General features: G+C 43.7%; 1 protein-coding gene across 7 annotated transcripts; it reads left to right on the plus strand.

Moving 5' to 3' along the window:
- Positions 1-1,932: 1,932 nt before the first annotated feature.
- CUNH15orf40 (chromosome unknown C15orf40 homolog) lies at positions 1,933-23,420 on the plus strand. 7 transcript variants are annotated; one of them, XR_010338718.1, is made up of 5 exons: positions 1,933-2,078; positions 3,207-3,333; positions 4,883-5,010; positions 16,704-16,782; positions 22,851-23,420. XR_010338718.1 is itself a non-coding variant. In XM_064366172.1 (5 exons), the coding sequence occupies exons 1-4, from the start codon at positions 1,965-1,967 to the stop codon at positions 8,006-8,008; spliced, it is 465 nt and encodes a 154-aa protein (XP_064222242.1). In that variant the 5' UTR covers positions 1,933-1,964; the 3' UTR covers positions 8,009-8,025; positions 16,704-16,788. The 7 variants fall into 7 exon arrangements, 4 of the variants coding, with proteins under 4 accessions (XP_064222242.1, XP_064222246.1, XP_064222244.1 ...); XR_010338717.1 differs by lacking the exon at positions 22,851-23,420 and adding an exon at positions 19,603-20,750; XR_010338716.1 differs by lacking the exon at positions 22,851-23,420 and adding an exon at positions 17,817-18,967.
- Positions 23,421-27,203: the final 3,783 nt, after the last annotated feature.

Below are 27,203 nucleotides of genomic sequence, written 5' to 3' on the forward strand. Positions count from 1 at the left end.
TACTAAAAATACAAAAAATAAATAAAATGGGTGTGGTGGCACGCACCTGTAATCCCAGCTACTCTGGAGGCTGAGGCAGGGAGAATTGCTTGAACCTGGGAGGCGGAGGTTGCAGTGAGCAGAGATCCCACTACTGCACTCCAGCCTGGGCGACAGGCTCTTCCCATCCCCCTGACTCTGTCTCAAAAATAAATAAATAATGTAAACTGTAGATTGGGATCATGATGATTTCATGGTCTCCTTTAACTGTCAGTACTGTAGAGTGAGTTGCAAGAGTCAGCCCTTTGCTATTCTTCAGAGTCCCAATGTAAAGCTGTTCCACTTTGCTCACACCTTCAAACCTCCTCCAACCTTAGTTAATGAAAGAAATTCCAGCTCCCATCAGCAAACCTACAAACGCACCTACATGTCCACTTAAGCTTTCCCTTAGGAAGGCAGGAGTGTCTATGGTTTCCTGTAGTGCAGTCAGTCTCCACTTGAGCTCAGATCCCACCTCTTCAGGAACCGCCCTCTGCTGTAACCTCTCCTCTCCTGGCTCTTTCCTACCAACCTTCAAATATGCTAAAAAGAAAAGTCTCTGAATGTAATGTGCCCCTCCAGATACCAATTCCTCCTTCACAGTGAAGTCATTATTCTCTACACTTATCTCCGTTTCCTTCTCTCCACTGAAACTGCTCTAGCCTGGGTCACCAACACTGCCCTGATTTCTAAGTCTTGCAGTCACTTCTCAGTCATTACATGTGACATGTTCTCTCTGGAGCATTCATCACTGTTGATATTCCCTCTCGAAGCACCCTTCCTTAGCTGCCATTACACGTACTGCTGCTACCTGGACAACGTCCTTTGTTGACTTCTCTACCTGCTCTTGCTGCTCTATCCTGGCCCTCATGCTCTGCACACACTTTCTCAGCCTTTCTCTCATCCATTTCCATAGCTTCAATTGCCATCTGTTTTTCAGAAGATTCCAGAATCTCTATTGCCAGCCTTGATTTTGCAAACTTCAGTTACATATATGCAGTTACCCCTTTAATATTTGTACTTGGATGTCCGGTGGTCATCTCAAACTCATTATATCCAAAGCTGAACTCCTCACCTCGGACTCCCAAACCTGTTCCTTGGGCCCCAAACCTGGGCATTTCCTTGACTCTTCAGTCTTATTCGCACATCCAGTCATTCCCAAGTTCTGACCATTCCAGTTTCTGAAGATCCTTGAAATGATCAGCGCTCCATCCTCGCTGCAGTTACTTTAGTTCAGGCCACCGTCTCCCATTTAGGGGGCGGATCTCCCTATCTCTGCCTTTTCCTCTGTCAGCCACAGTGCAGCTGGTGTCTTTCTAAAACACAACAAATTGGACTCCCAATCCCTTGCTTCAAAGCCTTCAGTGACTCCATGATCTTGCTTCTGCTGATTTGTTTCATGCCTCGCCATATCACATCGTCGCAGTGCATTTCCTCTTTTACATAGTGGGATCCGCTGCGCCTGGCACAAGGTAGGTGCGCCATCGATACGTGGGAGATTCACAAGGGCACGATACTCTATATAGACTTGCTGGCCACAGGCAGCAGCTTGGGGCTTTGCACCTGCTGCTTGGCTGCAGGAGCGAGAAGACACCTGGCCCTGTGCACTCCTTACTGCGCTCCCCAATTCTGAGAAGTGACAATACCTTTCTTTCCCCGATTAGGAAAGAGAAGATCAGAAGTGACACACCTTCCTATCAGCTGAGGAGGGTGGGCCATGACACGACGAGGCCCCAGCTCCCCAGCTCCCCAGCTCCCCAGCTCCACCTCCTGGGGCCCTTTCCAAAACAAAAGAGGCTCGCGCATGTTCTGAGGGCAGGAGACTCGCTCCCGCCGGCCGCAAGGTGTCGCCCTCGGGCCAAAGCGGATGCGCGGCGCGCTGGGGCAGCTCCTGCCCGCTACCTGCGCAAGTGCAGAGGGCTCTTCCGGCGCCTCCCCAGACAGGGATGCTGCGGCTCTACAGAGTGCTGAGGCAGGTCGGGGCAGAACCCAGTACTTGGGGTTCCGCTCGGCTTCCTCTTGCCGCCGAGATGCCTAAGAAGGCTGGTGCGACGACCAAGGCCAGTGGCAGGTCCCGTGGCAGCAGAGGGGTGGGCCGCAGTGCTCCTTGTTTAGGAGCGCGGGAGAAGCGGGGCCCGGGGGTGGGTGGAGGCACCGCCGGCAGTTTGCCCTCTCAGTTCCGGGGCCCAGGACAGCCGCCGCCACCCCCAGAGCTGCGGCTCCTGCTGCAGTCGCCCCTCCTCAGTAGGCTGCCCCGCCGTCCACCCAGTGACGTCTGAGTGCTGGGCCCGGCGGCAGCCGAGCTCTCCCTGGGCTGCGTGTGCTGACCTCTCTGGCCTCCCTGCACTCCCAGGCCAGCAATTCACGTTCCAGCAGCGGCGTGACGCTTGCGCTTCCACGGGAGGCTCTGTTCTGCGTTCTCCTCCCTTACCTTGGCTGATCACAGCCCTTCTGTCAAGAATACACCACTCCCATTTCCACCGTCTTTGCCTGGCCAACCGCAGTCCGTTTCTCAGACTCAGCTCAAGCACTGCCTCCTGCCACCGCTGGCAGGATCCTCCAGTGCCCCAGTGCCGAGCTGCCCGTGCGGTAATGCCCCGTGTGTATTTCATGGGTGCACTTAGCACAGTGTTATTATGATTTTGTATGTCCTTTCTCCCTCGCAGCAGTCCGAGCTCCTTGAGAGCGAGGACCTTGTATCCTTATATCTTTACATATCCATTGCCTACATATTTGTTGAATGAAAGTTCCTAGCACAGCCCCTGTCCCATAACAGGCCTTTAAATATGAAGCCCTACTGTTTTTTTCTCCCTTTTCCCCAACACGCACACATATACACTTTCACCAACATTTATTAGCTCCGACTGCATGAGATACAATGATGAATAATAAATGGTCCCTGCCCCGGAGGAACTGTCCCCTACGAAGGAAGAAGCATTAAGGTTTAGAAGCCAGAGTTAGCTTTTCTTGCAAAGGAGGAAAAAACACTGTTGGGTTGATGGGAATGCTTCATGGGAGAATTGATTAATGAAGTTCTTGGGAAAAGCGTCCTAGGTGGCCAGAAGTCCCTGGACACCACTGATTAGCCTAGTTTGTCTGTTAAGGGTGAAAGGGGGCAGTGGAAGGATCAAATTACATGTGTGGGAAAATATTTTGTAACCTGTAAAGTTGTGTGGTTGTCATTTTAGGGTAAAAGCCAGAGCAAAGAACCAGAGAGACCTCTTCCTCCCTTAGGTCCTGTGGCAGTTGATCCTAAAGGTTGTGTCACCATAGCCATCCATGCCAAACCTGGCTCCAAACAAAATGCTGTAACAGGTATGCCTGGACACTGGGGTGGGATTTAAGTGTGAATCAGGTGTCTTTTCCAGCCTCCCTTTGCTTTGACTGACTGAAAGCTTATCTTGTGACCATTGATTTGTCACATCTGCAGTTAGAGGCTTCTCCATTTTAAAATTCTAGATTCTAATGTAAAGGTGCCTGAAAGTGAATATGTCTTTAAATCATGCCAAGTTACACAAAACCATTGTATAATTTTCTTTTTTAAAATACGGTATTTTAGAAAGGACAGATATGGAAACCTGTGTGTAGCCTAGATTATTAGTTTGTCTTGTTCCAAAACTGGCGACATTGGCCAGAGAAAGAAGAGACATTTTAGTGTAGTTTAATGATCAGTGGCCTAAGGAGAGGGAGGAAACGAGATCTGAGACCAGTGATCAGTTCCTGTGTGAACTCGTTTTAAATAAAACAGTATAAAACATTCATGGGCCCAGTTTTTTCATCTGTCAGATGAGATCACTGGACTAAGTTAGAGGCTTTCCAGCTCTTCTCTGGAATGCTAGAGGTGCCTCGGGAATCAGCTTTGGGCAAAGGGGAGGCCAGGCACACAGGACTCTGACTAGCTGTGTTTACGTTTGTTTTAAATATTGGGATTCTAGAGAAAATTGGGGGAAAGGGATTCTAAAGGAGAAAAAAGTTCGAAAACCATTGCTCTGAATTATTTTGAAGGTCTTTTTCACCTCTAAAGCTCTGTATTCCAAATTATGTTTAGATTTTGAAAGGAAGACCACAAAATTGGTATGCTAGGCCTGGTTTATCCTGATGACCAAGTTAACTTGGCCATATTTTCCTCGGCCAGCATTTTCTAAGTAGTGGGTGTGGACACTGTCTACTGTTGGAGTATTATGTTTCATTAGATCTAAAATGGGAGTCTGGGTGCCATGGCTCATTTGTAAAATGGAGATAATAAAGGTACTAATATCTTCATAAAGTCTTTATAAGGATTAAAGAAGTTAATATTTGTAAAGCCTTTAACACGTTTGTGTGTGCTTAAAATTAGTGTATAGTAAGTGCTATGTAAATATTTGTTAAGTAAACATTATTAAATTTTTAGAACATTCAAGATGCATGTCACATAAGAGGTGAACTTAGTCTAGGGCTCTCATTTTCCTGATGAGGAAGCTCTGCACAACCCTGTACAATCTAATAAGCTACCCTGTCCCTGCACTTCCTTAGTGACATTGATTAGGCTGAAGGCCATCTCTGACTCCCTGCCTGGGGCTCTTAATATACCAAGGGCAATTTCCAGTTGCAGGATACTCTCCAGGGCTCTGTAAGCCTATCTTGGTCAGCAAGATTGGGTAAATACCAGTTTTCTTCTCTGGATTTATTTCCTGTAACGGTAGGGCCATTTTTATCACGTTCATGTTCCCTTAAATGTGATTAGTTTAATCATTCATTTCTTTATTCAGCAGTTATTAATTGAAAATCTATGTGTCAGGCAAATGCAAACTCCTTTACAAAGGGTACTCACTTCATGAAGAAAAATAACTTCTTAAGGATAAAGTCCACCCTGTTTTCATTCCAGATTTGACAGCAGAAGCCGTAAATGTAGCTATTGCAGCACCTCCATCAGACGGAGAGGCTAACGCTGAGCTCTGTCGGTATCTTTCCAAGGTCCTAGAACTCAGGAAGAGTGATGTGGTTTTGGATAAGGTAGGTCTCTCTCTCTCTCTCTCTCTCTTTTTTGAGATGAAGTCTTGCTCTGTCACCCAGGCTGGAGTGCAGTGGCACAATTTCAGCTCACTGCAACCTCCGCCTCCCAGATTCAAGCTATTCTCCTGCCTCAGCTTCCTGAGTAGCTGGGATTATAGGCTCATGCCACCACGCCTGGCTAATTTTTGTATTTTTAGTATAAACGAGGTTTTTCCATGTTAGCCAAGCTGGGATCAAATTCTTGACTTCAAGTGATCCACCTGCCTCAGCCCTGCAAAGTATTGAGAGTACAGGCATGAGCCACTGTGCCTGGTGGTCTCTCAGCTTTGGGCAAGCGGGGAGGCCAGGCACACAGGACTCTTGACTTTTTAAACATCTTCGATTGTTTTATTTTCTTTCTTTTTTTTTTTTTGAGACGGAGTCTCGCTGGAGCGCAGTGGTGCAATCTTGGCTCACTGCTACCTCTGCCTGCCAGGTTCAAGTGATTCTCCTGCTTCAGCCTCCTGAATTGCTGGGATTACAGGCACCCACCACCAGGCCTAGCTAATTTTTATATATATATATATATATATATTTTTTTTTTTTTGAGACTGAGTTTCGCTCTTGTTACCCAGGCTGGAGTGCAATGGCGCGATCTCGGCTCACCGCAACCTCTGCCTCCTGGGTTCAGGCAATTCTCCTGCCTCAGCCTCCAGAGTAGCTGGGATTACAGGCACGCGCCACCATGCCCAGCTCATTTTTTGTATTTTTAGTAGAGACGGGGTTTCACCATGTTGACCAGGATGGTCTCGATCTCTTGACCTCGTGATCTGCCTGCCTCAGCCTCCTAAAGTGCTGGGATTACAGGCATGAGCCACCGCGCCCGGCCCCAATTTTTATATTTTTAATAGAGGCAGGGTTTCAACATGTTTGTCAGACTGGCCTGACCTCAGGTGATCTACCTACCTTGGCCTCCCAAAGTGCTGGGATTACAGGCATAAGCCACTGTGCCTGGCCTATTTCTGTCAAGTATTGCTGGTCCCCTACTTTGCTCTTGCTTGCTAGAAGAAGCTCATTGGGAAGATAGAAGGCTTGTATGATGTCATTAATATGATTTTGCACTAGGGGTGGATATCAAAATCACCTGGGAATGATTTCTAAATACAGATCTCTGAGTCTCACTCTAGGCTTCTTGAAATAGAATCTTCAGGAATAGGGCCCAGCCATGTTTATGTTTCTTAAAGCTCTACTTCTTTTCCAGTGCTATACTATATTGCTCCTAGCTGGGTTCCAGCTGGCATTCAGAGTCATTGATTAACAGACTGCACCGAAAAAGCCATTTGAATGCCCCACCTGTGGCAAGTCATTTCTGATTTTTGGCAGGTGCTCCTGCTCTGACATTTGCCTGAAAGGTGTTCACTCTGCCTGTGCAAATTCTACCCATCTAAATAAGTCCCTTCTCAGATTTTATCTTCTTTAAAAGATGTGTTTGAAAACAAATCCTTTTTTAAAGTTGTTTTAAGTGATTGTGAAATCGTGGCACTTGGATATGTGGCTACTTTTTGTTTGGAATTTTCAGAAATGTTTAACAACAAAGAACAGCAATTTGTTTATATTTATTATTGTTTTTCTACAAAGTTTATATAAAATTGCAATATTTATTTTGGTATTTTAAAGATTCTTTTCTTTTTTTTTTTTTTTTGAGACGGAGTTTCACTCTTGTCACCCAGGCTGGAGTGCAGTGGCACGATCTCGGCTCACGGCAACCTCTGCCTCCTGGGTTCAGGCAATTCTCCTGCCTCAGCCTCCTGAGTAGCTTGGATTACAGGCATGCACCACCATGCCCAGCTAATTTTTTGTATTAATAGAGATGGGGTTTTACCATGTTGACCAGGATGGTCTCGATCTCTTGACCTCGTGATCCACCCGCCTCAGCCTCCCAAAGTGCTGGGATTACAGGCTTGAGCCACCGTGCCCGGCCCTCTTTTTTTTTTGAGACTAAGTTTCACTCTTGTTGCCCAGGCTGGAGTGCAGTGGCATGATCTCAGCTCATCACATCCTCTGCCTCCCAGGTTCAAGCGACTCTCCTGCCTCAGTCTCCTGAGTAGCTGGGATTACAGGCATGCACCACCATGCCCAGCTAATTTTGTATTTTCAGTAGAGATGGAGTTTCTCCATCTTGGTCAGGCTGGTCTCAAACTCCCAACCTCAGATGATCTGCCTGCCTTGGCATCCCAAAGTGTTGGGATTACAGGCATGAGCCACTGTGCCCAGCCAAGATGATTTTCGTTTTTAACTTAAAGAATTGCTTAAGACTAGAATATTATAAAGATTCCAGCCAGGTGTGGTGGCTTACACCTGTAATCCCAGCACTTTGGGAGGCCAAGGCTGGTGGATCATGAGGTCAGGAGATCGAGACCATTCTAGCTAACACCGTCAAACCTCCATCTCTACTAAAAATACAAAAAATTAGCCGGGCATGGTGGCGTAAGCCTGTAGTCCCAGCTACTCAGAAGGCTGAGGCAGGAAAATCACTTGAACCCAGGAGGCAGAAGTTTCAGTGAGCCAAGATCGTGCCACTGCACTCCAGACTGGGCAACAGAGTGAGACTCCATCTCAAAAAAAAAAAAAAAAAAAAAAAAGATTCCATATTCATCTTTGAGATTTTAATGTCCAGCTTTTATTATAGAAATCGATGTATGAAGGTAAAAACCCTGGAGAGTTGTTAGTACTAACAAATGTTTAGTGACAAATGCTAGTAAGGTAGAATCTTAAGAGATAGTCTTTGGTTAGACCAAAAGTAACCAAGAGAGAGTGGTACCTAAGCTATCAGGAAAGCCCATTGTACAACTGAGGTCTGCTGTCTCCTAATGGCATTAGAATGTGCTAAACAGTAAAGCATATTTTTTCTCTTTTGGTCCAGGGTGGTAAATCTCGTGAAAAGGTGGTGAAGCTTTTGGCCTCTACAACTCCAGAAGAGATCTTGGAGAAATTAAAAAAGGAAGCCAAAAAAACATGAGAAAGAAATGAGGCCAGGTGTGGTGGCTCATGCCTACAATCCCAGCACTTTGGGAGGCCGAGGCGGGTGGATCACGAGGTCAAGAGATCGAGACCATCCTGGTCAACACAGTGAAACCCCATCTCTACTAAAAATACAAAAAATTAGCTGGGCACAGTGGCACGTGCCTGTAATCCCAGCTACTCAGGAGGCTGAGGCAGGAGAATTGCCTGAACCCAGGAGGCGGAGGTTGCGGTGACCCGAGATCGCGCCATTGCACTCCAGCCTGGGTAACAAGAGCGAAACTCTGTCTCAAAAAAAAAAAAAAAAAAAAAAGATCAGCCTGACCAACATGGTGAAACCCTATCTCTACTAAAAATACAAAATTAGCTGTGTGTGATGGTGCGTGCCTGTAATCCCAGCTACTCGGGAGACTGAGGTAGGAGAATCGCTTGAACCCAGGAGTCGGAGGTTGCAGTGAGCTGAGATCGCGCCATTGCAATCCATCCTGGGCAACAAGAGTGAACTCCCTCTCAAAAAAAAAGAAATGAAAAATACATCCTTGAGAAACTTTTTTATTGCTAATGATGAAAAGGCTATTAAATAGAAACATACACTGTATGCACAGAAGAACATGCAGAGAAGAATATATATATATATTCAAATAAGACTTCAAAAAGTAGAAATTTTTTTAAGTGCTATACATTGAATACAGGTTCTAAAATCCCTAACCCCAAACAGCCTGGAACATGTTACTCTGATTTCATGGCATTATAAAATAACAGAGCTGGAAAGAATATTCAAGATGACCTGATTTAACACCTTTAATTCTGTGGGCGGAGCTTCTGATACCCAGAAGTTGAGGGAGTTACTCAAGATTGTACCATGCAAGCTGGCAACTAGAACTCAGATCTTTTGACTCCTTGTTGAATTAAGTTTTTCTAGATTGTAAATTAAAATCATCATATCTCCACAACGGTTCTGGAATTCTGGGGATTGCCTTCTAATCCAGTTTACAAGTGACAGAAAACCTGTTATGCTGCTTTGTAGTCTTTCCTTAGATTTTAAAATGCTTATTTAAAAGCAGAATTTTTTTTTACATCTCTTGAAGACTACATTCACCATTTTGTGAAAAAGTAAAGAAAAATCAGACTTCTAATATGAATTATAATTTTTGAGATGTTACCGAATTTTCTTCTTCCTCAATGGTAACTTACAATCATCAGATTCAGTGGGTTTTTTTTTGGGAGACAGAGTCTTACTCTGTCGCCCAGGCTGGAATGCAGTTGTTCCATCTCGGCTCACTGCAACCTCTGCTTCCCAGGTTTAAGCAATTCTCCTGCCTCAGTCTCCTGAGTAGCTGAGACTTCAGGCACACATCACAATGCCCGGCTAATTTTTTATATTTTTAGTAGATACAAGGTTTCACCATGTTGGCCAGGATAGTCTTGATTTCTTGACCTCATAATCCTCCTGCCTCAGCCTCCCAAAGTGTTGGGATTACAGGCGTGAGCCGCGGCACCTGGCTTACCCCCATCTTAATAAATGATGATTACTTGTGCAAACATGATTGATTCATCGTTTATTAACTTGGGTGCTTACTTGACAGGCACTGCTAGGTGCTTTGCCTATGCTATACTTTGACAGAACCTGGGAAAGAACAGCCTGGCTTATTATGCCCTGGAGGCAGGAGTGGAGATTTCAGACTCCTGGTGTCTGTGAGCCATTCCACACTTTACTCTTGGTTAAGGGATTGCAGTGTTTAAAGTTCCAAACACCTAGGCCCGGTGCGGTGGCTCATGCCTGTAATCCAGCACTTTGGGAGGCTGAGGCAGCTAGATCACTCAAAGTCAGGGGTTCAAGACCAGCCTGACCAACATGACGAAACCCTGTTTCTACTAAAAATACAAAAATTAGCTGGGCATGGTGATGCATGCCTGTAGTCCCAGCTACTCAGGAGGCTGAGACCCAAGAATTGCTTGAAGCCAGTAAGTAGAGGTTGCAGTGAGCTGAGATTGTGCCACTGCACTTCAGCCTGGGTGACAGAGTGAGAGTCTGTCTCAAAAAATAAAGTTCCAAACACCTAAATGCACAAACTTTAAGAGGCAGCTCTCTGGGCTATGGGCTGTCAGCATCTCCCTCTTAGATTCCAGGGATTTGGTTACATAGTTCCTTAGCTATAATGCAGAATATAAATTTTAGAACCCACGTGTCCCCAAATTCAGATTGTTTTAATGCATGTAACTAGTGACTAAAAACTTAGAATTTCAATTTACATCCAAGAGGTGGCACCATAACTCAACAGCAGAAAACTACACACTTTGAAACTTGGTTCCTTTTGAAGTGAACAGTGCTATTAGGAAATTTTTTCTGCAGTGCCTGACTACCATGCTCACACGCTGTGATCCTTCTTGTCTTCTCAGAGCCATTTTTTTTCTTCTTGAGAAGGAGTCTTGCTCTGTCGCCCAGGCTGGAGTGCAATGGTGTAATCTTGGCTCACTGCAACCTCTGCCTCCTGGATTCAAGCGATTCTACTGTCTCAGCTTCCCGAGTAGCTGGGATTACAGGTGTGTGCCACCATGCCTGGCTAATTTTTTGTATTTTTAGTACAGATGGGGTTTCACCATTTGGCCAGGCTGGTCTTGAACTCCTGACCTTGTGATCCGCCCACCTTGGCCTCCCAAAGTGCTGAGATGACAGGCATGAGCCACTGCGCCAGGCTTCAGAGCCATTCCTTAAGCTTAGTCCTCCCGTATCTTAAATTTAGCTCAGGCCTGAGTGTTGTTAACTTGGGGCCAGCTGGGTACGTGAGCGTCTCAGCTCATTGCCTTGGTGGGAGGCAGCATGGTCCTGAGTTCCTCCCTTAACTCTGCAGCTTTCAGAAATCCATGAAGCCAGTGTTTTTGAAAATGGACCTGGGTGGGGCAATTGGCAAGGAGCTAATTTCTAATCAAGATGCCAACTTTTAACTTGAGTGAAGAACAGACCTGCCAAATAGACTGTATAGTGGGATCTGTAGTGGGCACATTCTGTCCCTTTGGGAAATCTCTTTAAGAGAATCATTTTAAAGCTGCATGGAGAGCTTGGAATCAGAGCCAAGGAAATTAGGGGCCAGGGTAAGGGAGCTATGACCATCTAGAGCTCCCATTTCTGCTGCAGGGATGGACCTATGGTAGCAGCCAGCCACAGATCCTCTTCTGGAACAACACTGGAGATAATGATCCTTCATGGTACAGGAAATTATTTTTTCTAGGTTGCAGGAAGAGCACCTATTTCTACCCACATAGGCTTTCCTCAGACAATCCTTAGAATTCAGTTATTAAGGGTTTTTGCATTTTATCCTGTCTGCCATCAGTCCCCCAGACAGAATTTGGGAGGGAAGAATCCCCAAATTTTGCAGCCATAGGTTACATACTCCTTGGTCATTTCTACAGGAAACTCATCTGTGTTTTTACTATCACAGTAATGTTCAAACTTTCATCAGAGATGCCTAGGGGGATTAGGCCACTGTGGACAATAAGGGAGTGAGGTCAACAAAAATGCTAACCCTTAGTCCTCTTCTACAGCCATACTGGGCGGCATGTCCACATGATAGCTGCTCCTACCACATGTGGCTATTGAGCACTTGAAATGTGGCTAACAGAATTTAAAAATAAAAGATAAGGCTGGCCATGTTGGCTCATACCTGTAATCCCAGCAGTTTGGGAAGCTGAGGCAGAAGGATAGCTTGAGGCCGGAGTTCAAGACCAGCCTGGGCAACATAGTGAGACCCCATTTCTATAAAAATAAAATTAGCGAGGCATAGTGGCAGGTGCCTGTAGTCCCAGCTACTTGGGAGGCTGAGACAGGAGGATCACTTGAGCTCAGAAATTCAAGGTTGCAGTGAGCCACGATCATGCCACTACATTCCAGCTTGGGTGACGGGGCAAGACCCTGTCTCAAATAAATAAAAAGGAAAAACAAAAGCATAATAGAAATACAGGCCATGTTGGAAACAGTCCAACAGAGAGGAGGCTGAAAACAATATGGAATTTAGAAGGCAAGATAGAGAAGAGTGAACAAAGAAAGGAAAATGGCAGCTTTAGAAGTCACTTAAAAATCATTACTTTTTGAGACAAAGTTTCACTCTTGTTGCTCAGACTGGAGTGTGGTGGGGTGATCTCGGCTCACTGCAACCTCTGCCTCCCAGGTTTAAGTGATTCTTCTGCCTCAGCCTCCCAAGTATCTGGGATTACAGGTCTAAGCCACCATGCCCGGTTATTTTTTTTTATTTTTATTTTTAGTAGAGACAGGACTTCTCCATGTTGGCCAGGCTGGTCTTGAACTCCTGAGCTCAGGTGATTCGTCCTCCTCAGCCTCCCAAACTGCTGGGATTACAGGAGTGAGCCACCTCGCCCAGCCAAAATTACTCATTTTTGTATTGTTTCACTTATTTATTGTTTTGTAAACACACAAGTTGAGGAAATTTTAAAATGAGAAAAATACACATACAAACAACAAAGCTGTAGCCATTAGCCATTAAGAGCAGTTTTATTTACCTAATTCAGACAAAGAGGCTGGAGATTCTTTAGGGAGTTAAAGGTACTAGCAGTGGAAAAAAACCATGAGATCATCATCACATCATCCCCTGAAGCTGTCTCTAGAGGAGTCACTGAAACCCACAGAAAATCTAACTGGTAATTAATACATAGGGCTCTCTGTGTCCCTGAGGGAAAGGAATGAAAACATCAACTGAATTAGCCCAGACATGGAGCTGTCTGTGCCCCTTAGGGAGAGGAATGAAAACCACTGAAATCAGCCCATCACCCCATAAAGACACTGGTGAAAGATTTGCGAGTTGTCCTTCTTGCACCCTAGCAGCCCACAGATACCTCACTCTAATGTACAAACCTGACTGGGTACCCATTATGTGCCTAGTTCAGTGCTGCATACTTCATGCTCTCTCTTAATCCTGCAGTGGGGCAGTCAAGGCACATATTAGCTGTTTGTTTTTGTTTTTTTTCGATGGAGTCCCCCTCTGTCACCCAGGCTTGAGTGCAGTGGTGCGGTCTTGGCTCACTGCAACTTCTACCTCTCAGGTTCAAGCAGTTCTCCTGCCTCAGCTTCCTGAGTAGCTGGGATTACAGTCATGTACCACCATGCCCAGCAAATTTTTGTAATTTTAGTAGATACGGTTTTTTGCCACGCTGGCCAGGCTGGTCTGGAACTACTGACCTCAGGTGATCCGTCCACCTTAACCTTCCAAAGTGCTGGGATTACAGGCATGAGCCACATGCCTGGCCAATTGTTCTGACCAGACTTTTCTTCGTTAACCTGCTCCTCCTATCCCATCCTGTAAACCTTTAAATCTGAGGGATATTATCCACAGCTCATCTCCACTTTTCTAATCTGACAGCACTGATCATTGAATTCCTCAGAAGCAAGATGTTTCTCTTGCACCCAGAGGCCTCAGCAGTGTCACAGCAGCTGAAGTGTCACTTCTTCCTCACCCAGGGCACACCGTGACGTAGTGCAGCCCCACTACTGGGACCCATGCAACCATCCTAGCCTAGGGCCACTCTCCCCCAGAATGTCCACAGGTCAAGGGATCTCTACTCCCATCCTTATTTTCCTCAAAAGCTGGTCACAGCAGTAATCAACCAGACTTCTAGCGGGCTCCAGTGGTATAATCTACTACTTGAATCTAGTTGTTTCTTTCATTCCATAATAATTTAATATAGCAGATGTCAGTAGAAATCTTTATTTAGATATTATATCAATCTGGATACATCTGAATCCTAAAGGATTAATCTAAACATTAACAATTAACTTCTGCCAGTGTCAAGAGTATATTCTCCTGTTGGTCTTAAATCAGTTTTAAAATTTGAGAGTTTTAAAAGAAATCTTTATATGTTCATAAACAGAACAAAGATGCTTTGAGTGCCTTATATATAATTTTTTCATACAGAATTAACCAAAGCCTTATTTAATATTTCAAAATTCTCATTTATATATATATTAAATACATGTCATTGGTTAAAATGCAAGATACTGAAAGAAAAATGCATATAGGCATTTCAGATAATAATTTACATGTGTTTCATTTGTCTGACATTACAAAGTAAGCACTTTCACAACTAACATTCCCAGCGAACTGAAGTCCAATTGTAATAGAAGCCACCTTAAGCTGGGAATCTTTATTTATTATATTTCCTAAATTTAAAAAATTCCTTTCACTATAGATGATGGTGCTAATTAAAAGAAGTCAACAGTCTACAGCATAGATTGCCGTACACAGCCAAATCTGTGTTTGGATTGAATCAAATAGGAAGTCTAGGAAAATTTTTAAGGTGTAAAAAGATTGTATTTAGGTTGGCTTGAACTTGTCTAAAAATAAATTTTTAAAAAAATTATATTTAGGGCCAGGCGTGATGGGTCATACCTGTAATCCCAGCACTTTGGGAGGCTGAGGCAGTTGGATCACTTGAAGTCAGGAGTTCGAGACCAGCCTGGCCAACATGAAACTCTGTCTCTAAAACAACAAAAATTAGCTGGGTGTGGTGGTGGGCAGCTGTAATCCCAGCTACGTGGGAGGCTGGGGCAGAAGAACTGCTTGAACCCAGGAAGTGGAGATTGCAGTGAGCCCAGATCGTGCCACTGCACTCCAGCCTGGGTAACAAGTGTGAGACTCTGTCTCAAAAAAAACAAAAAAAATTAAAAAATTAAAAATTATATTTAGGAAACAAGTGTAGTTCTTTTAAGAGAGTGCAAAATTAGTGTGTCAGTAACCTTCAGGACAAATGATCACTTCCTTCAATTATAACAGTCTCAACTTAAAACTGACATTTCATTACTCTTAATTCTATCGTAAAGTCCTATATTTTTCTTTTTTTTTTTTTTTTTGAGATGGAGTCTTGGTTTTTCACCCAGGCTGAGGTTCAGTGGCACGATCTCAGCTCACTGCAACCTCTGCCTCCTGGGTTCAAGCGATTCTCCTGCCTCAGCCTCCTGAGTATCTGGGATTACAGGTGTGCACCACCACACCCAGCTATTTTTTTGTATTTTTAGTAGAGGTGGGTTTCACCATGTTGGTGAGGCTGGTCTCGAACGCCTGACCTTGTGATCTGCCCACCTTGGCCCCCTAAAGTGCTGGGATTACGGGCATGAGCCACTGTACCCAGCCCAGTCCTCTATTTTCCTTTAGGTGAATAAAATACAAGGAAAATTATATATTTGTTAAGCATTATAAGGAACATGGCTTTGGAAACAAAAACCATGCTAGAAATATTCCCAGATGTCTTTTTCCTATATAGTTTCAAGAACCTCAAAACTATTCTCAAAGCAGTAACTCAAGTTTATTACATTCTGTGTAACCCCAAGTCTACCTAGCACTCAAAAACAAAACACAAAAAACTCTGAAACTTCCCAGCATCCTATTCTCAAAAGGACATTAATCTGGTGTGTTCAATAATTAACATTTGACATTCTAAACTCACTACCAATTTCCAAACAGCAAATGCTACTTATTTTATGTATTTATTTATTTCTGAGATGGAGTCTTGCCCTGTTGCTCAGGCTGGAGTGCAGTGGCATGATCTTGGCTCACTGCAACCTTTGCCTCCCGGGTTCAAGCAATTCTCCAGCCTCAGCTTCCCTAGTAGCTGGGACTACAGGTGCACACCACCATGCCCAGCTAATTTTTGTTTTTCATAGAGATAGGGTTTTGCCATTTTGGCCAGGCTGGTCTCGAACTCCTGACCTGAGGTTGTCCACCCGCCTTGGCCTCCCAAAGTGCTGGAATTACAGGTGTGAGCCACTGGGCCTGGCCAAATACTACTAATTTTAGCTCAACTTTTTTTTATACAAACCGTCTTCCACATTTGAAGTGTTTATTTTCTGAATGATATAACTTGCTTTCCTTTGCTAATTCACATATGAATTCACATAAGGAAACGGTTAGAAATCCTTAATTCTCAACGTCTCCTGCCCTACCTTATCTTCTGTCTGTTACTTTACATCCTTCATATCAACACAACGCTTTACAATTTACCAAATACTTCCCTCCCATTGATTCAAGAAATGTTTATGCAGCACCTATTATGTGCCACTAGGGGTTTAATGGTCACAACTCTATATTCTCAAGCTCTTCCTTTATTTATTTAATAATTCTATGAGGGTGGCAGGTTGGGTATTGTCCTCCTTTTTACAGCTGAGCCAATAAGTTCAGCGTTTACATGATTTTCTCAAGGTCACATGTTTTAAGCACAGAACTGGAAGCTAGGACTCCTTATGCCTAATGCCATATGTTATTATAACAGACTGTCTACTTTAAATTAATTCTATTTGACACTATTTTAATTCTTTGTTCTCACTCTTAAATTATCTTTAAGCTTTTTTCATGTTATTTTCTGTCTCATGAAGCAGAAACTGTGCCTTTTATTTCTTCCTGGTTTTAAGCACATGGGGGGCCAGGGGTACAGTCTGATAGTAACTGCTGTTAAAAAACAAAAACCATAACCACACAGATTATTCATGCAGCATGCAGAATTAACTCATGTTGAAAGGAGGTTTCTTCCCATTTTTTCAAGCAGGGCTGATACTCAGGTCACAGGCAGCCTAGCTGTGTTAGGAGTTAAAATGTTTCAATACTGTTGGAAACCACCTCTCTTCTGAGCTTTTTGGGAAGCACCTCTTCAGTGCTGGCCTTGGACCCACACGTCTCCCTTTGTATCAACAGCTGGCACAGCAGAGAATCCTGCCCTGAAGCTATAGTCAGCTACTGTCCCAACTACTGCTCAGCGTCCTTGCTTTCTCAGGTAATATGATGTTATAAATTTTGTTGTTGTTTGTTTTGAGATGGAGTTTTGATCTTGTTGCCCAGGCTGGAGTGCAATGGCATGGTCTCAGCTCACTGCAACCTCTGCCTCCCAGGTTCAAGCAATTCTCTTGCCTCAGCCTCCCAAGTAGCTGGGATTACAGGTGCCTGCCACCATGCCTGGCTAATTTTTGTATTTTTAGTAGAAACTAGGTTTTACCATGTTGGCGAGGCTGGTCTCAAACTCCTGACCCCAGGTGATCTGCCCATCTCAGCCTCCCAAAGTGCTGGGATTACAAGCGTGAGCCACCATGCTCAGCCTATAAATCATTACCATTTTTTTGAGACAGAGTTTCGCTCTGTTGCCCAGGCTGGAGTGCAGTGGCGTGATCTCAGCTCATTGCACCTCCACCTCCCAGGTTCAAGTGATTCTCCTGCTTTAGCCTCCCTAGTAGCTGGGACTAAAAGGTGTGTGCCACCACACTTGGCTAATTTTTTGTGTTTTTAGTAGAGATGGGGTTTCACTGTTAGCCAGGATGGTCTCAATCTCCTGACCTTGTGATCCTCCCGCCTCGGCCTCCCAAAGTGCTGGGATTACAGGTATAAGCCACCGCGCCTGGTTTAAATCATTGTTTTTAAGAGAAGGGTCTCATTCTCTTGCCCAAACTGGAGTACAGTGGCATGATCCTAGCTCACTGTAGTCCTGAAGTCCTCATGGACTCAAGGGATCTTCCTGCCTCAGCTTCCTGAGTAGCTAGGACTACAGGCATGACCCAGCTAATTTTTAAATTTTCTGTAGAGACAGGATCTTGCTACATTGCCAAGGCTGGCCCCGAACTCCTGGCTTCAAGTGATCTTTTTACCTTGGCCTCCCAGAGTGCTGGGATAACAGGCGTGAGCCACGATACCCAACCAGGTGATAGATATTTTTGATAATACTTCTGCTTTCAGCGAAGATCCTGGGGTGTAGTCAGGACATTACTATTTGGCTAAGTATCTGGAGTATCAAAACCTTTTATTTTTTTTTTGAGACAGAGTCTCACCCTGTCGCCCAGGCTCGAGTGCAATGGTGTGATCTCGGCTCACTGCAGTCTCTGCCTCCTGGGTTCAAGCAATTCTCCTGCCTCAGCCTCCCAAATAGCTGGGATTACAGGCACCTGCCACCACACCTGGCTAATTTTTGGTATCTTTAGTCGAGACAGGGTTTCACCATGTTTGCCAGGCTGGTCTCGAACCCCTGATCCTGATCTGCCCACCTTGGCCTCCCAGTGCTGGGATTACAGGCATGGGCCACCATGCTAGGCCCAAAACCTATAGCACTGGCTTGTTGCCTACTGATGTAATTAGGGAGGTACAGGGAAAACGCTTACTTTACTGTTAATATTTTATTTACATCTTAGTGTGAATGCATGACTTATTAGGTCCTTTCCAATAAAACAGTTATCTGAGAGGTGGCTTTCCAGGGAGAATAAAAGAGAGGTAGAATCAGAGCATGAAGTACCTGGAGAAGTCAACTTTGAGGGCCTAGAGTGGAGTGCTAAGACAGAAGGCAGTAGAAGACAGGTTTACAAAGATGCTGCCTTTTTTTTTGAGATGAAGTCTCGCTCTGTCACCCAGGCTGGAGTGCAGTGGCATGATCTTGGCTTATTGCAACTTCCGCCTCTGGAGTTAAAGCAATTCTCCTGCCTCAGCCTCCCAAGTAGCTGAGATTATAGGCATGTGCCACCACACCCAGCTAATTTTTATATTTTTAGTAGAGATGGGGTTCCACCATGTTGATAAGGCCGGTCTCAAACTCCTGACCTCAAGTGATAGTGATCCACCCACCTAAGCCCCACAAAGTGCTGGGATTATAGGTGTGAGCCACTGCACCTGGCCAGAAGATGCCTTTTTAAATATTGTTTGATTTTCTTTTTGGGTCACTCTAATAAAGTCAGGGAGGTGCCTCTTAATTCCTTTGACCTATGTTGAAACTTGCACTCTTAATGTTACTCTTAAACCAAATAAGCCCTTTTCAACAGATATGAAAAATAGCATAACAAAAAAAACAAAAAATCTCATTTCACCATATTAATAAATAGGCTAACTGCCAGAACTTGGGAGTGAAGACACTTAAATTTTTTTAAAAAAATTTTATTTGAATGAAACCATTGCTGTAATAACCATTAAAACGATTTGAAATAGAATGATCTCTGTGAAATGAAGTTTATAGCATCACTATTTATAGAAGAGAAAGCAGCAGAGGTATGCATGTGGAAGTGAATACAACATTGTAAAATCAGCCCACATTAAATACCAAAAAAGTAAGAACAATCAAAATGCAGCATTATTTACAGGATTAAAAAGGAAAGTTTGAACATCACAGAGTTAAATTTTTGTATGTGTGAATTTTGACCTGCTATGTTGTTAGCGAAAAGCCTTAGTGGGTATATAAAATGATATTACCCTAATCCCAACCACCACCAGATCAAGACACAAACTGACAATGATTCCTTCCTTATTTTACAGCTTTATTACTGATTTCCCTCTAAAGAGACCCAAATAAATGTGGAGCTGACTCATTATCTATAGAGTAAGGAATCACAAAGTACCACAGTCACTTAACAAAAGCAAAAAAAAAAAAAAAGCAATTGTTTTATCTTTCAACTGCTAATGTTATGTACAATCTTTTACAAGAAGCATAGCTGTGCATTCATGAGCTGATTTTGTATTAACTTCTAGAATTTTAGAAACGAGCACATCTAAGTATATGGATACTCTCTTACCTTACAAAGTAAAAGCAAGCATTTTCTATTTTAAAATTTTTATTTGTGTAAAACAGAGGTCTCCTAGAGGTCAAATAAGGAAATATACCAAACTCAAAGCACTATTACGTGGTGAAACAAGGAAGACTCTGAGGTAGAAGTCAAGCAATATAATCCACAATTTCAGGTATTACCAGCAACCATCGCATCCTGCAAGTAAGATCTACTTTTTTTTTAAGTCTCAACTTCCAAAAAATAATCCGTTCTCTAAAATCAGATGTATAACTATGACCAACAGAAGACACCCAAACTTTTGTCATGGTAACAGAGTAAATGCTTTTACTAAAAGCTGCCAACATTTCTATCAGTAGTAACCGTAAGGAGGCCGCTGGTTGTAACCATAATGTCCATATTGGTGGGGATAGTAAGGTTCTTGTCTGTGTTGCGGGTAATTGTTACCCCAGGATCGTCCATGCCACTGATTGGATCGATTGTCACTTGGCCACCCCCATCTGCTGTCCCTGCCTCTGAACTGTCTGTTATCTTGCAATCTATAAGAACAAAACAAAAAAAGTCTTTAAACTTCCTTGTTAAAAAAACACATGACAAACCCATAGCGGTGCATCTAGTTTCTCAATAAATAAAACTAAAAAACATTTTTCACAATAGAATGTTATAGCACCAGTTATTCAAACCTTTCCTAAGACTGAAATCATTCTTCTAGTACTATACTAGATACACTTTACAGAGAAATAGGCAGACTATATAACCAATAGAGTGGTTCTGAATTAAAGTGAAATCTATTCAATTGTACGAAAATGGTATGGTAATTTATTCCTTTGACTATTTTGAATTAAGTAAAAGTAACTTTCATTTGTAAACTTCTTCCTAAAGTAAAATCGAAACAATATTTTCTTTACGGAATTGAACAAGTTCTAGAAAACTCTAGGTTTTTAAAGTAGATTTGCATAGAAAGCATTAGTCTATAGAAAGAACATTTAAAAACAAGAAAACATACACACTTGAACAGCAAGGAAAAAAATATATGGTGTTGAAAAAATATTAAAGCAAGTATTTATCAGAAACAATATACCAGGCACTATCAGGCACTAGGTATGCCATGCTAAAAACTAGTCCCTGCCCTCACTGGCCTTACAGTCTAGCAGATTAAAGCTATCCTCTGCCAGGTCAACCATTTGCATTTATTCTTTACATACCGGTTGCCTCTGTTTCTTTGGTTCCCACCAGCTCTGCTATTCCATTCCTCAACAATTGGAGGGGACTCAGGAGGGCGTTTTAGGTATTCCTGATATTCCTTGTCATCTTCTGTGAATCTACTAGCAAACATCTCTTCAAAGTTTGGAACAGCTTCAGCAGTGTCAGTCATTCTGAAATTCTGTACAATTTTAAAGACATTTTTATTAAAAAAAAATTTAAAAATTAACACTCTCTCTCTAGATAATGAAAAACCAAGAAGTAAATAATTTTTAGGGAGGGTATTTGTGGAAGTCTTTGTGTGCCTTCAGACTTGTTATGTTTTAGGTATTGAATTCAACTTTTTTTTTTTTTTTGAGACAAGATCTCTCACTCTGTCACCCAGGCTGGAGCACAGTGACACCATCTCAGGTAACGGCAGCCTTGACTTCCCTGGCTCCAACAATCCTCCCACCTCAGCCTCTCAAGATGCTGGACTACAGGTGCATGCCACCCACAAACGGCTAATTTTTGAATTTTTTGAAGAGACAGGGTCTTGCCATGTTGCCCAGGCTGGTCTCAAAGTCTTAGGCTTCAGTGATCCTCCTACCTTGGCCTCCCAAAGTGCTGGGATTATAGGCATGAGCCACTGGGCCTGGCCAAAATTATTTTCTTACTGTATTAACTTATAATAAAACATTTTGGACAGAGATGTGATATTGAAAGCTGCTGTGATAACTTCTTCATTAGTCTGCCTTTCCTCCAAACATATGCATCTATTTGTAACATTTATACTACCTACCTTCACCCCAACAAAATTAAATCAAAATTACTGTTTGGATTGCAAGAAACAATATGTAGACACTCTGTCTTATTTTCTTTTCCATTTTTTCTTTCTCCTCCCGAGACGAAGTCTTGCTCTGTTGCCCAGAGCTTGAGTGCAGGGGTGTAATCTCGGCTCACTGCAACCTCTGTCTCCCAGGGTCAAGCAGTTCTTCTGCCTCAGCCTCTCGAGTAGCTGGGATTACAGGTGCACACCACCTCGCCAAGCTAATTTTTGTATTTTTAGTAGAGATAGGATTTCACCATGTTGGACAGACTGGTCTTGAACTCCTGACCTCAGGTGATTGGCCCGCCTCGGCCTCCCAAAGTGCTAGGATAACAGGCGTGAGCCATTGCACTCGGCCTGACACTTTCAGGCTATTGTTCTTAGTGTGCTTTATCAAATACCAAATATCAAAGACTTTCAATGTGTCTGGGATTGGCAAACTGTATGTCAAATTCTCAAATCCAAGGAATGCGTTTCAAATAAATTCAGCTAATTAAAATCATGCCTAGAATTCTATCAGGATCACAGAAGTCACTAAAAAGATGACTCATGCCTAATCCAGACAGGCAGTAAAAATCATAAGGCAAGTAAAAGGTGCTACTCCATTTTTATGTTCTCGGAGGACTCCCCACCGACACTCATGTAAACAAATATCAACTGTATTATTACTGAGAACGGAATTTAAATAGAATGTTAATTGACCCAAGCTTTACTTACCCCAAAGATTTGAGGCAGCTGTATTGCTTAATGTTTAGGTTGTTTAAATCTGTGGGAGAAAGAAAATAAACTTGACTTTTACTCTCAAAAGGTGTTTGGAGGGGAGGGTGGTGCATTTATGTCTTACTCAAGGAAAGACTTGGAGTAAAAGTGCTCTAAGGCCAGGCGCGGTGGCTCAGGCCTGTAATCCCAGCACTTTGGGAGGCCAAGGCGGGCGGATCACGAGGTCAGGAGATCTAGACCATCCTGGCTAACGGGGGAATCCCGTCTCTACTAAAAATACAAAAAATTAGCCATGCGTGGAGGCAAGCGCCTGTAAGTCCCAGCTACTAGGGAAGCTGAGGCAGAAGACTCACTTGAACTCAGGAGGCGGAGGTTACAGTGAGCTGAGATCGCGCCACTGCACTCCGGCCTGGGCGACAAAACAAAACAAGTACTCTAAAGACTTCCAAAGCTAATATTCCAAATAGGGAACTAGCTCTCACGGTGAAGAGTTAGAAGGTACAAGATTTGTCCTCTGGGCCTTCAAAAGCAAAATAGTTCAAGTATGAATAACAACTTCATAAAGTATGTATGTTCTTTTAGGGTAAACCTTTCAGATATGTACTCGAACACTACTAGTTTATTCACCACAAATAAAACCACAAAAAACTTCGGCTGCGGGCGACTACCCTTGAAATAACCAACCAGAATGGGGTTTTGCTGCCCTAGGAGGTGAGCCTAGAGAACAGACGAAGATGCAGACTCTTCAACTGCGTTTTCCGGTCTGTCCTCAAGGCACGTCACAGCTTGTTTACCAAGGTTCTAGCAGATCTGCTCCATTCCGAAGCACCTTACACCTCCAGAAGTGAGGGAAATTATGGGCCGTGAGAGGCAAATGGCTTTCGGTCTCGCAAAGAGTACAAATTCACCGCACAGGCAGAGGACACCGCACAGGCAGAGGACACCTCACCGGCCACCCAACTCGGTCGCCCAGCTCCCTCCTCCCGGGCGTCCGGGGCGACTCACCGGCGAAGGGCTGTCTCTATCCAGCTCGAGCTGAACCCCGCCCGCGAGACACTAAGAGGCCAAAGGAGAAGTGGTCTGTAGCCAACTACGCCGTGGAACTCCAGACGACTCCAGCCTTCCAACATAACAGAGCCCCTTGTCGAACCATCCGACTTCCGCTTCCGGCGGACTGATGCTGAGGCGAGGATGCCTGTCAAGTCTCGCGATAACTAAGGCTTATTCTGTAGATCGCTTTGCAACAGAACGCTTCTTTAAATGTTGGCGCAACGCCCACAGCTCGAGGAGGTGTGGGCAGGTAGCTGTCTAAAGATGGATGATGCTTTCCATGCGCTTTCAGCCTGCCTGGTGGCTGGGCAGTCGAAACCGTCGCTATTAAGCCACTTTGACTGGAAGCCGGTGACGGGTAGAGACGGAAGTTCTGGGAATCTTTGGAGAAAGAAGGGAAAGGCTCCTTCCCGCCGCCTGCTCCGGAGTCTTCGTGGGGAACGTCAGGTGAGAGCAGGCCATGAAGAGTAGACACGACTGATAACTTAAGGGATGCTTCACCTTTCTCTCCTGCCCGGGCAAGCTTCGGTAGTAAGATTTCCGTAGTCCATTTTGTATGTGGTTTTGCGGAAACATACCCCCTCTCTGCTCCAGTTTCAGCTGTCAGTATCCAGCTACTTCCAGGAGACTTGTCCTGTCTTCTGGGATGTTCCGCAAATGTATAAACACTAATATCCCGACAAAGCTTGGCCTCTTCCCTCCCAAATTGCTTCCCAGGCGATGCATCCGTTTTTGTTAATACAAGCAACTTGGAAACTGATGACAGATTTGATGCCCTTTCTTTTTTGTTCATACTTCCATCACTTGCCAAGTCTGTCGATTGTACCCCTACAGTAGTTCCAGCATCTTCTTACCCACTGCCCCCACCTAATCAAAGTTCTCATAACCATCATCCCCTGAATGGTGTAAATGCATGTACCTTTCTCACTGATGTCCTGCCTCTAGCATCACACTGCTACTAGCCTATCTTACATATACTTGCTATAGGTGTAGTCATCTTCAAGCACCACCGTGATCCAAAATAGCTGATCCAATGGCTTTCTGTTGCCTGTAGATTAAAGGTCAAGTTTATTAACTTGGATTCAAAACTTTTTTTATTTTCTGCTGTTCCCCTTCCATTCTCCCTCAGTAAGTGGTAAACCAGACCTTGTGAAGTACTTCATGCATAAATCATTACTTTTTTTTTTTTCTTTTTGAGACAGAGTCTCACTCCATCACCAGGCGCCAGGCTGGAGTGCAGTGGCGCGATCTCGGCTCACTGCAACCTCCACCTCCAGGGTTCAAGCAGTTCTCCTGCCTCAGCCTCCCGAATAGCTGGGACTACATGTGCGCGCCACCATGCCCAGCTAATTTTTTTGTATTTTTAGTAGAGACGGGGTTTCATCATGTTGGCCAGGATGGTCTCGATCTCTTGACCTCGTGATCCACCCGCCTCGGCCTCCCAAAGTGCTGGGATTACAGGCATGAGCCACCGCGCCCGGCCATTACATTTTTATAGATTGCTCATGTCCCTTGTATGAAATACCTGTTCCTCCCCATCATCTCCAAATGTTGAAATTCTGTCCATTATTTAAAGCTTTAGAAATAATTTTTCTAAAATTATCTCTAGAAATAATTTTTCTTTATATTGAGAGCCCATCATATTTTTGGAACTTCGTGTATTTATTACCACTTTCTAACTTTGAACTAAAATTATTTACGGGCAAGTCTTTCCCCTTCTTAAACTGTAAACAGGCTCTTATGCATTTCTACATTCTGGAGTGTATAACATTGTGGTTTTTGTTGTTGTTGTTGTTGTTGTTTGACATAGGGTCTCATTCGGTCGCCCAGGCTGGAGTGCAGTGGCACGATCATGGCTTACTGCAGCTTCAGCTTCCTGGGCTCACGTGATCCTCTCATCTCAGCCTCCCGAGAGCTGGGACTACAGGTACACACCACCGAAGTGCACACCACCACCCTGTTAAGTTTTTGTATTTTTCATAGAGATGGAATTTCACAGTATTGCCCAGTCTGGTCTCGAACTCTGGGCTCAAGTACTCTGCCCACTTCGGTCTCCCAAAGTTCTGGGATAACAGGCCTGAGCCCAGCCCCATGTTGTGCTTTTTACATGAAGTTAGCACTCAGTAAATATTTGTGGAATGAGTGACAGAACTATGAATATTCATCTTTTAGAAACATTAACCTAGCAAAAGTGTATGGGATAGCATGGATAAGAGGATAGGATAGTCTCGGTGTTGGGTAGTAAAGGTAAGAGGTATAAAAACCAAGGTTACAATAAATGAATAATACTATCTCGGAGCCCCAGTAGCGCAATTGGTTAGCACATAGTACTATAGTACTTACAGCACTATCCTTAGTTACTGAGTGGATGATGGGAGAAAAAGATTGGTAGAAATCAGGGAAGGAGCTGGGCACGGTGACTCACGCCTGTAATCCCAACACCCTGGGAGGCCAAGGCAGGAGGATCATCTGAGTTCAGGAGTTCAAGAGCAGCCTGACCAACATGGTAAAACCCTGTCTCTACTAAAAATGCAAAATAATTAGCCAGGCATGGTGGTGGGTGCCTGTAACCCTAGCGACTTGGGAGGCTGAGGCAGGGAGAATTGCTTGAACTTCGGAGGCGGAGGTTGCAGTGAGCTGAGATTGCACCACTGCACTCCAGCCTGGGGGACAGAGCAAGACTCTGTCTAAAAAAAAAAAAAAAAACTCCAATTCTTTGAGCCTGGCAAATTGGGGCTGAAAAGGAATATCCATGAGGTAAATTGGCTTTAAGGCAAAAATGAACTCAGAGCCCAAATACAGTTGTAAAATTTGAGATAGTGGTGAAATATTCAAGAGAAAATTTCTGGGGAGTTGTTAGAAATACAAGACTAAAGCTCAGGAAAGAGAGGCTCTGCCCAAATATGTAAATGTGTGAGTCATTCATGAAGAAACAATAGTTGAAATCACTGGTGTACAGATGGTCCTCGACAGGACGGTTTGACTTACGATTTTTGTGACTTTACAATGGTACCATGTATATTTAGTAGCAGTGTACTTTGAGTATCCATACAAGCATTCTATTTTTCACTTTCAGTACAGTAGTCAATAAATTATGTGGGATAGTCAACACTTCATTATAAAATAGGCTTTGTGTTAAATAAGCTTGCCCAACTATAGGCTAATGTAAGTGTTCTGAGCACGTTTAAGGTAGGCTAGCCTAAGCGATGATGTTTGATAGATTAGGTGTACTAACTGCATTTTTGACTTATAATATTTTCAACTTATGATGGGCTTATATGGACATAACCCCATCATAAATCAAGGAGCATCTGTATATGATCTTTTCAACAGGGAAGGTATTCATAGAGAAGAGCAGGCGACCAAGGCCTATCCCTCAGGAAATACCCATATTTAGGAGACAAGAATAGGAAATAGAAAACTTGAAGAGGGACAGTGTAACAGCTCAAAAACTAGGAAAGACATTTCCCCACCTAGTATCAGGAAGCAAGGACAGGGGCTTCTTGTAGGCTTGTTTGATTGTTTCCTTGTGACTATTATTGACATTATTTGTAAGTAATGAGGACTTATCCAGAAAAAGAATATACAGGTTGGGCATCCCTAATCCCCAAATACAAAATACAAAATGTCTCCAAATCCAAAACTTTTTGAATGCCAACATGACACTCAAAGGAAATGCTCATTGGAGCATTTTGGATTTCAGATTTTCATAGTAGGGATACTCTACTGGTATTTCTTTCTTTCTTTTTTTTTTTGAGATGGAGTTTCGCTCTTGTTACCCAGGCTGGAATGCAATGGCGCAATCTTGGCTCACCGCAACCTCCGCCTCCTGGGTTCAGGCAATTCTCCTGCCTCAGCCTCCAGAGTAGCTGGGATTACAGGCAC

The sequence above is a fragment of the Aotus nancymaae genome, unplaced genomic scaffold (genome assembly GCF_030222135.1).
Source record: "Aotus nancymaae isolate 86718 unplaced genomic scaffold, 86718_ANA_hifiasm-v0.15.2.pri h1tg000064l_0, whole genome shotgun sequence".
Lineage (NCBI taxonomy): Eukaryota > Metazoa > Chordata > Mammalia > Primates > Aotidae > Aotus > Aotus nancymaae.

Bases quoted from the DNA above. Each gene is read 5' to 3' on its own strand.
- CUNH15orf40 (XM_064366175.1), top strand. From the start codon at position 1,965: ATGCTGCGGCTCTACAGAGTGCTGAGGCAGGTCGGGGCAGAACCCAGT. The intron at 2,079-3,206 runs GCCAGTGGCAGG...TTGTCATTTTAG, and splicing joins AGGCTGGTGCGACGACCAAG to GGTAAAAGCCAGAGCAAAGA. The intron at 5,025-10,414 runs CTCTCTCTCTCT...CTTCTCAGAGCC, and splicing joins GATAAGGTAGGTCTCTCTCT to ATTTTTTTTCTTCTTGAGAA.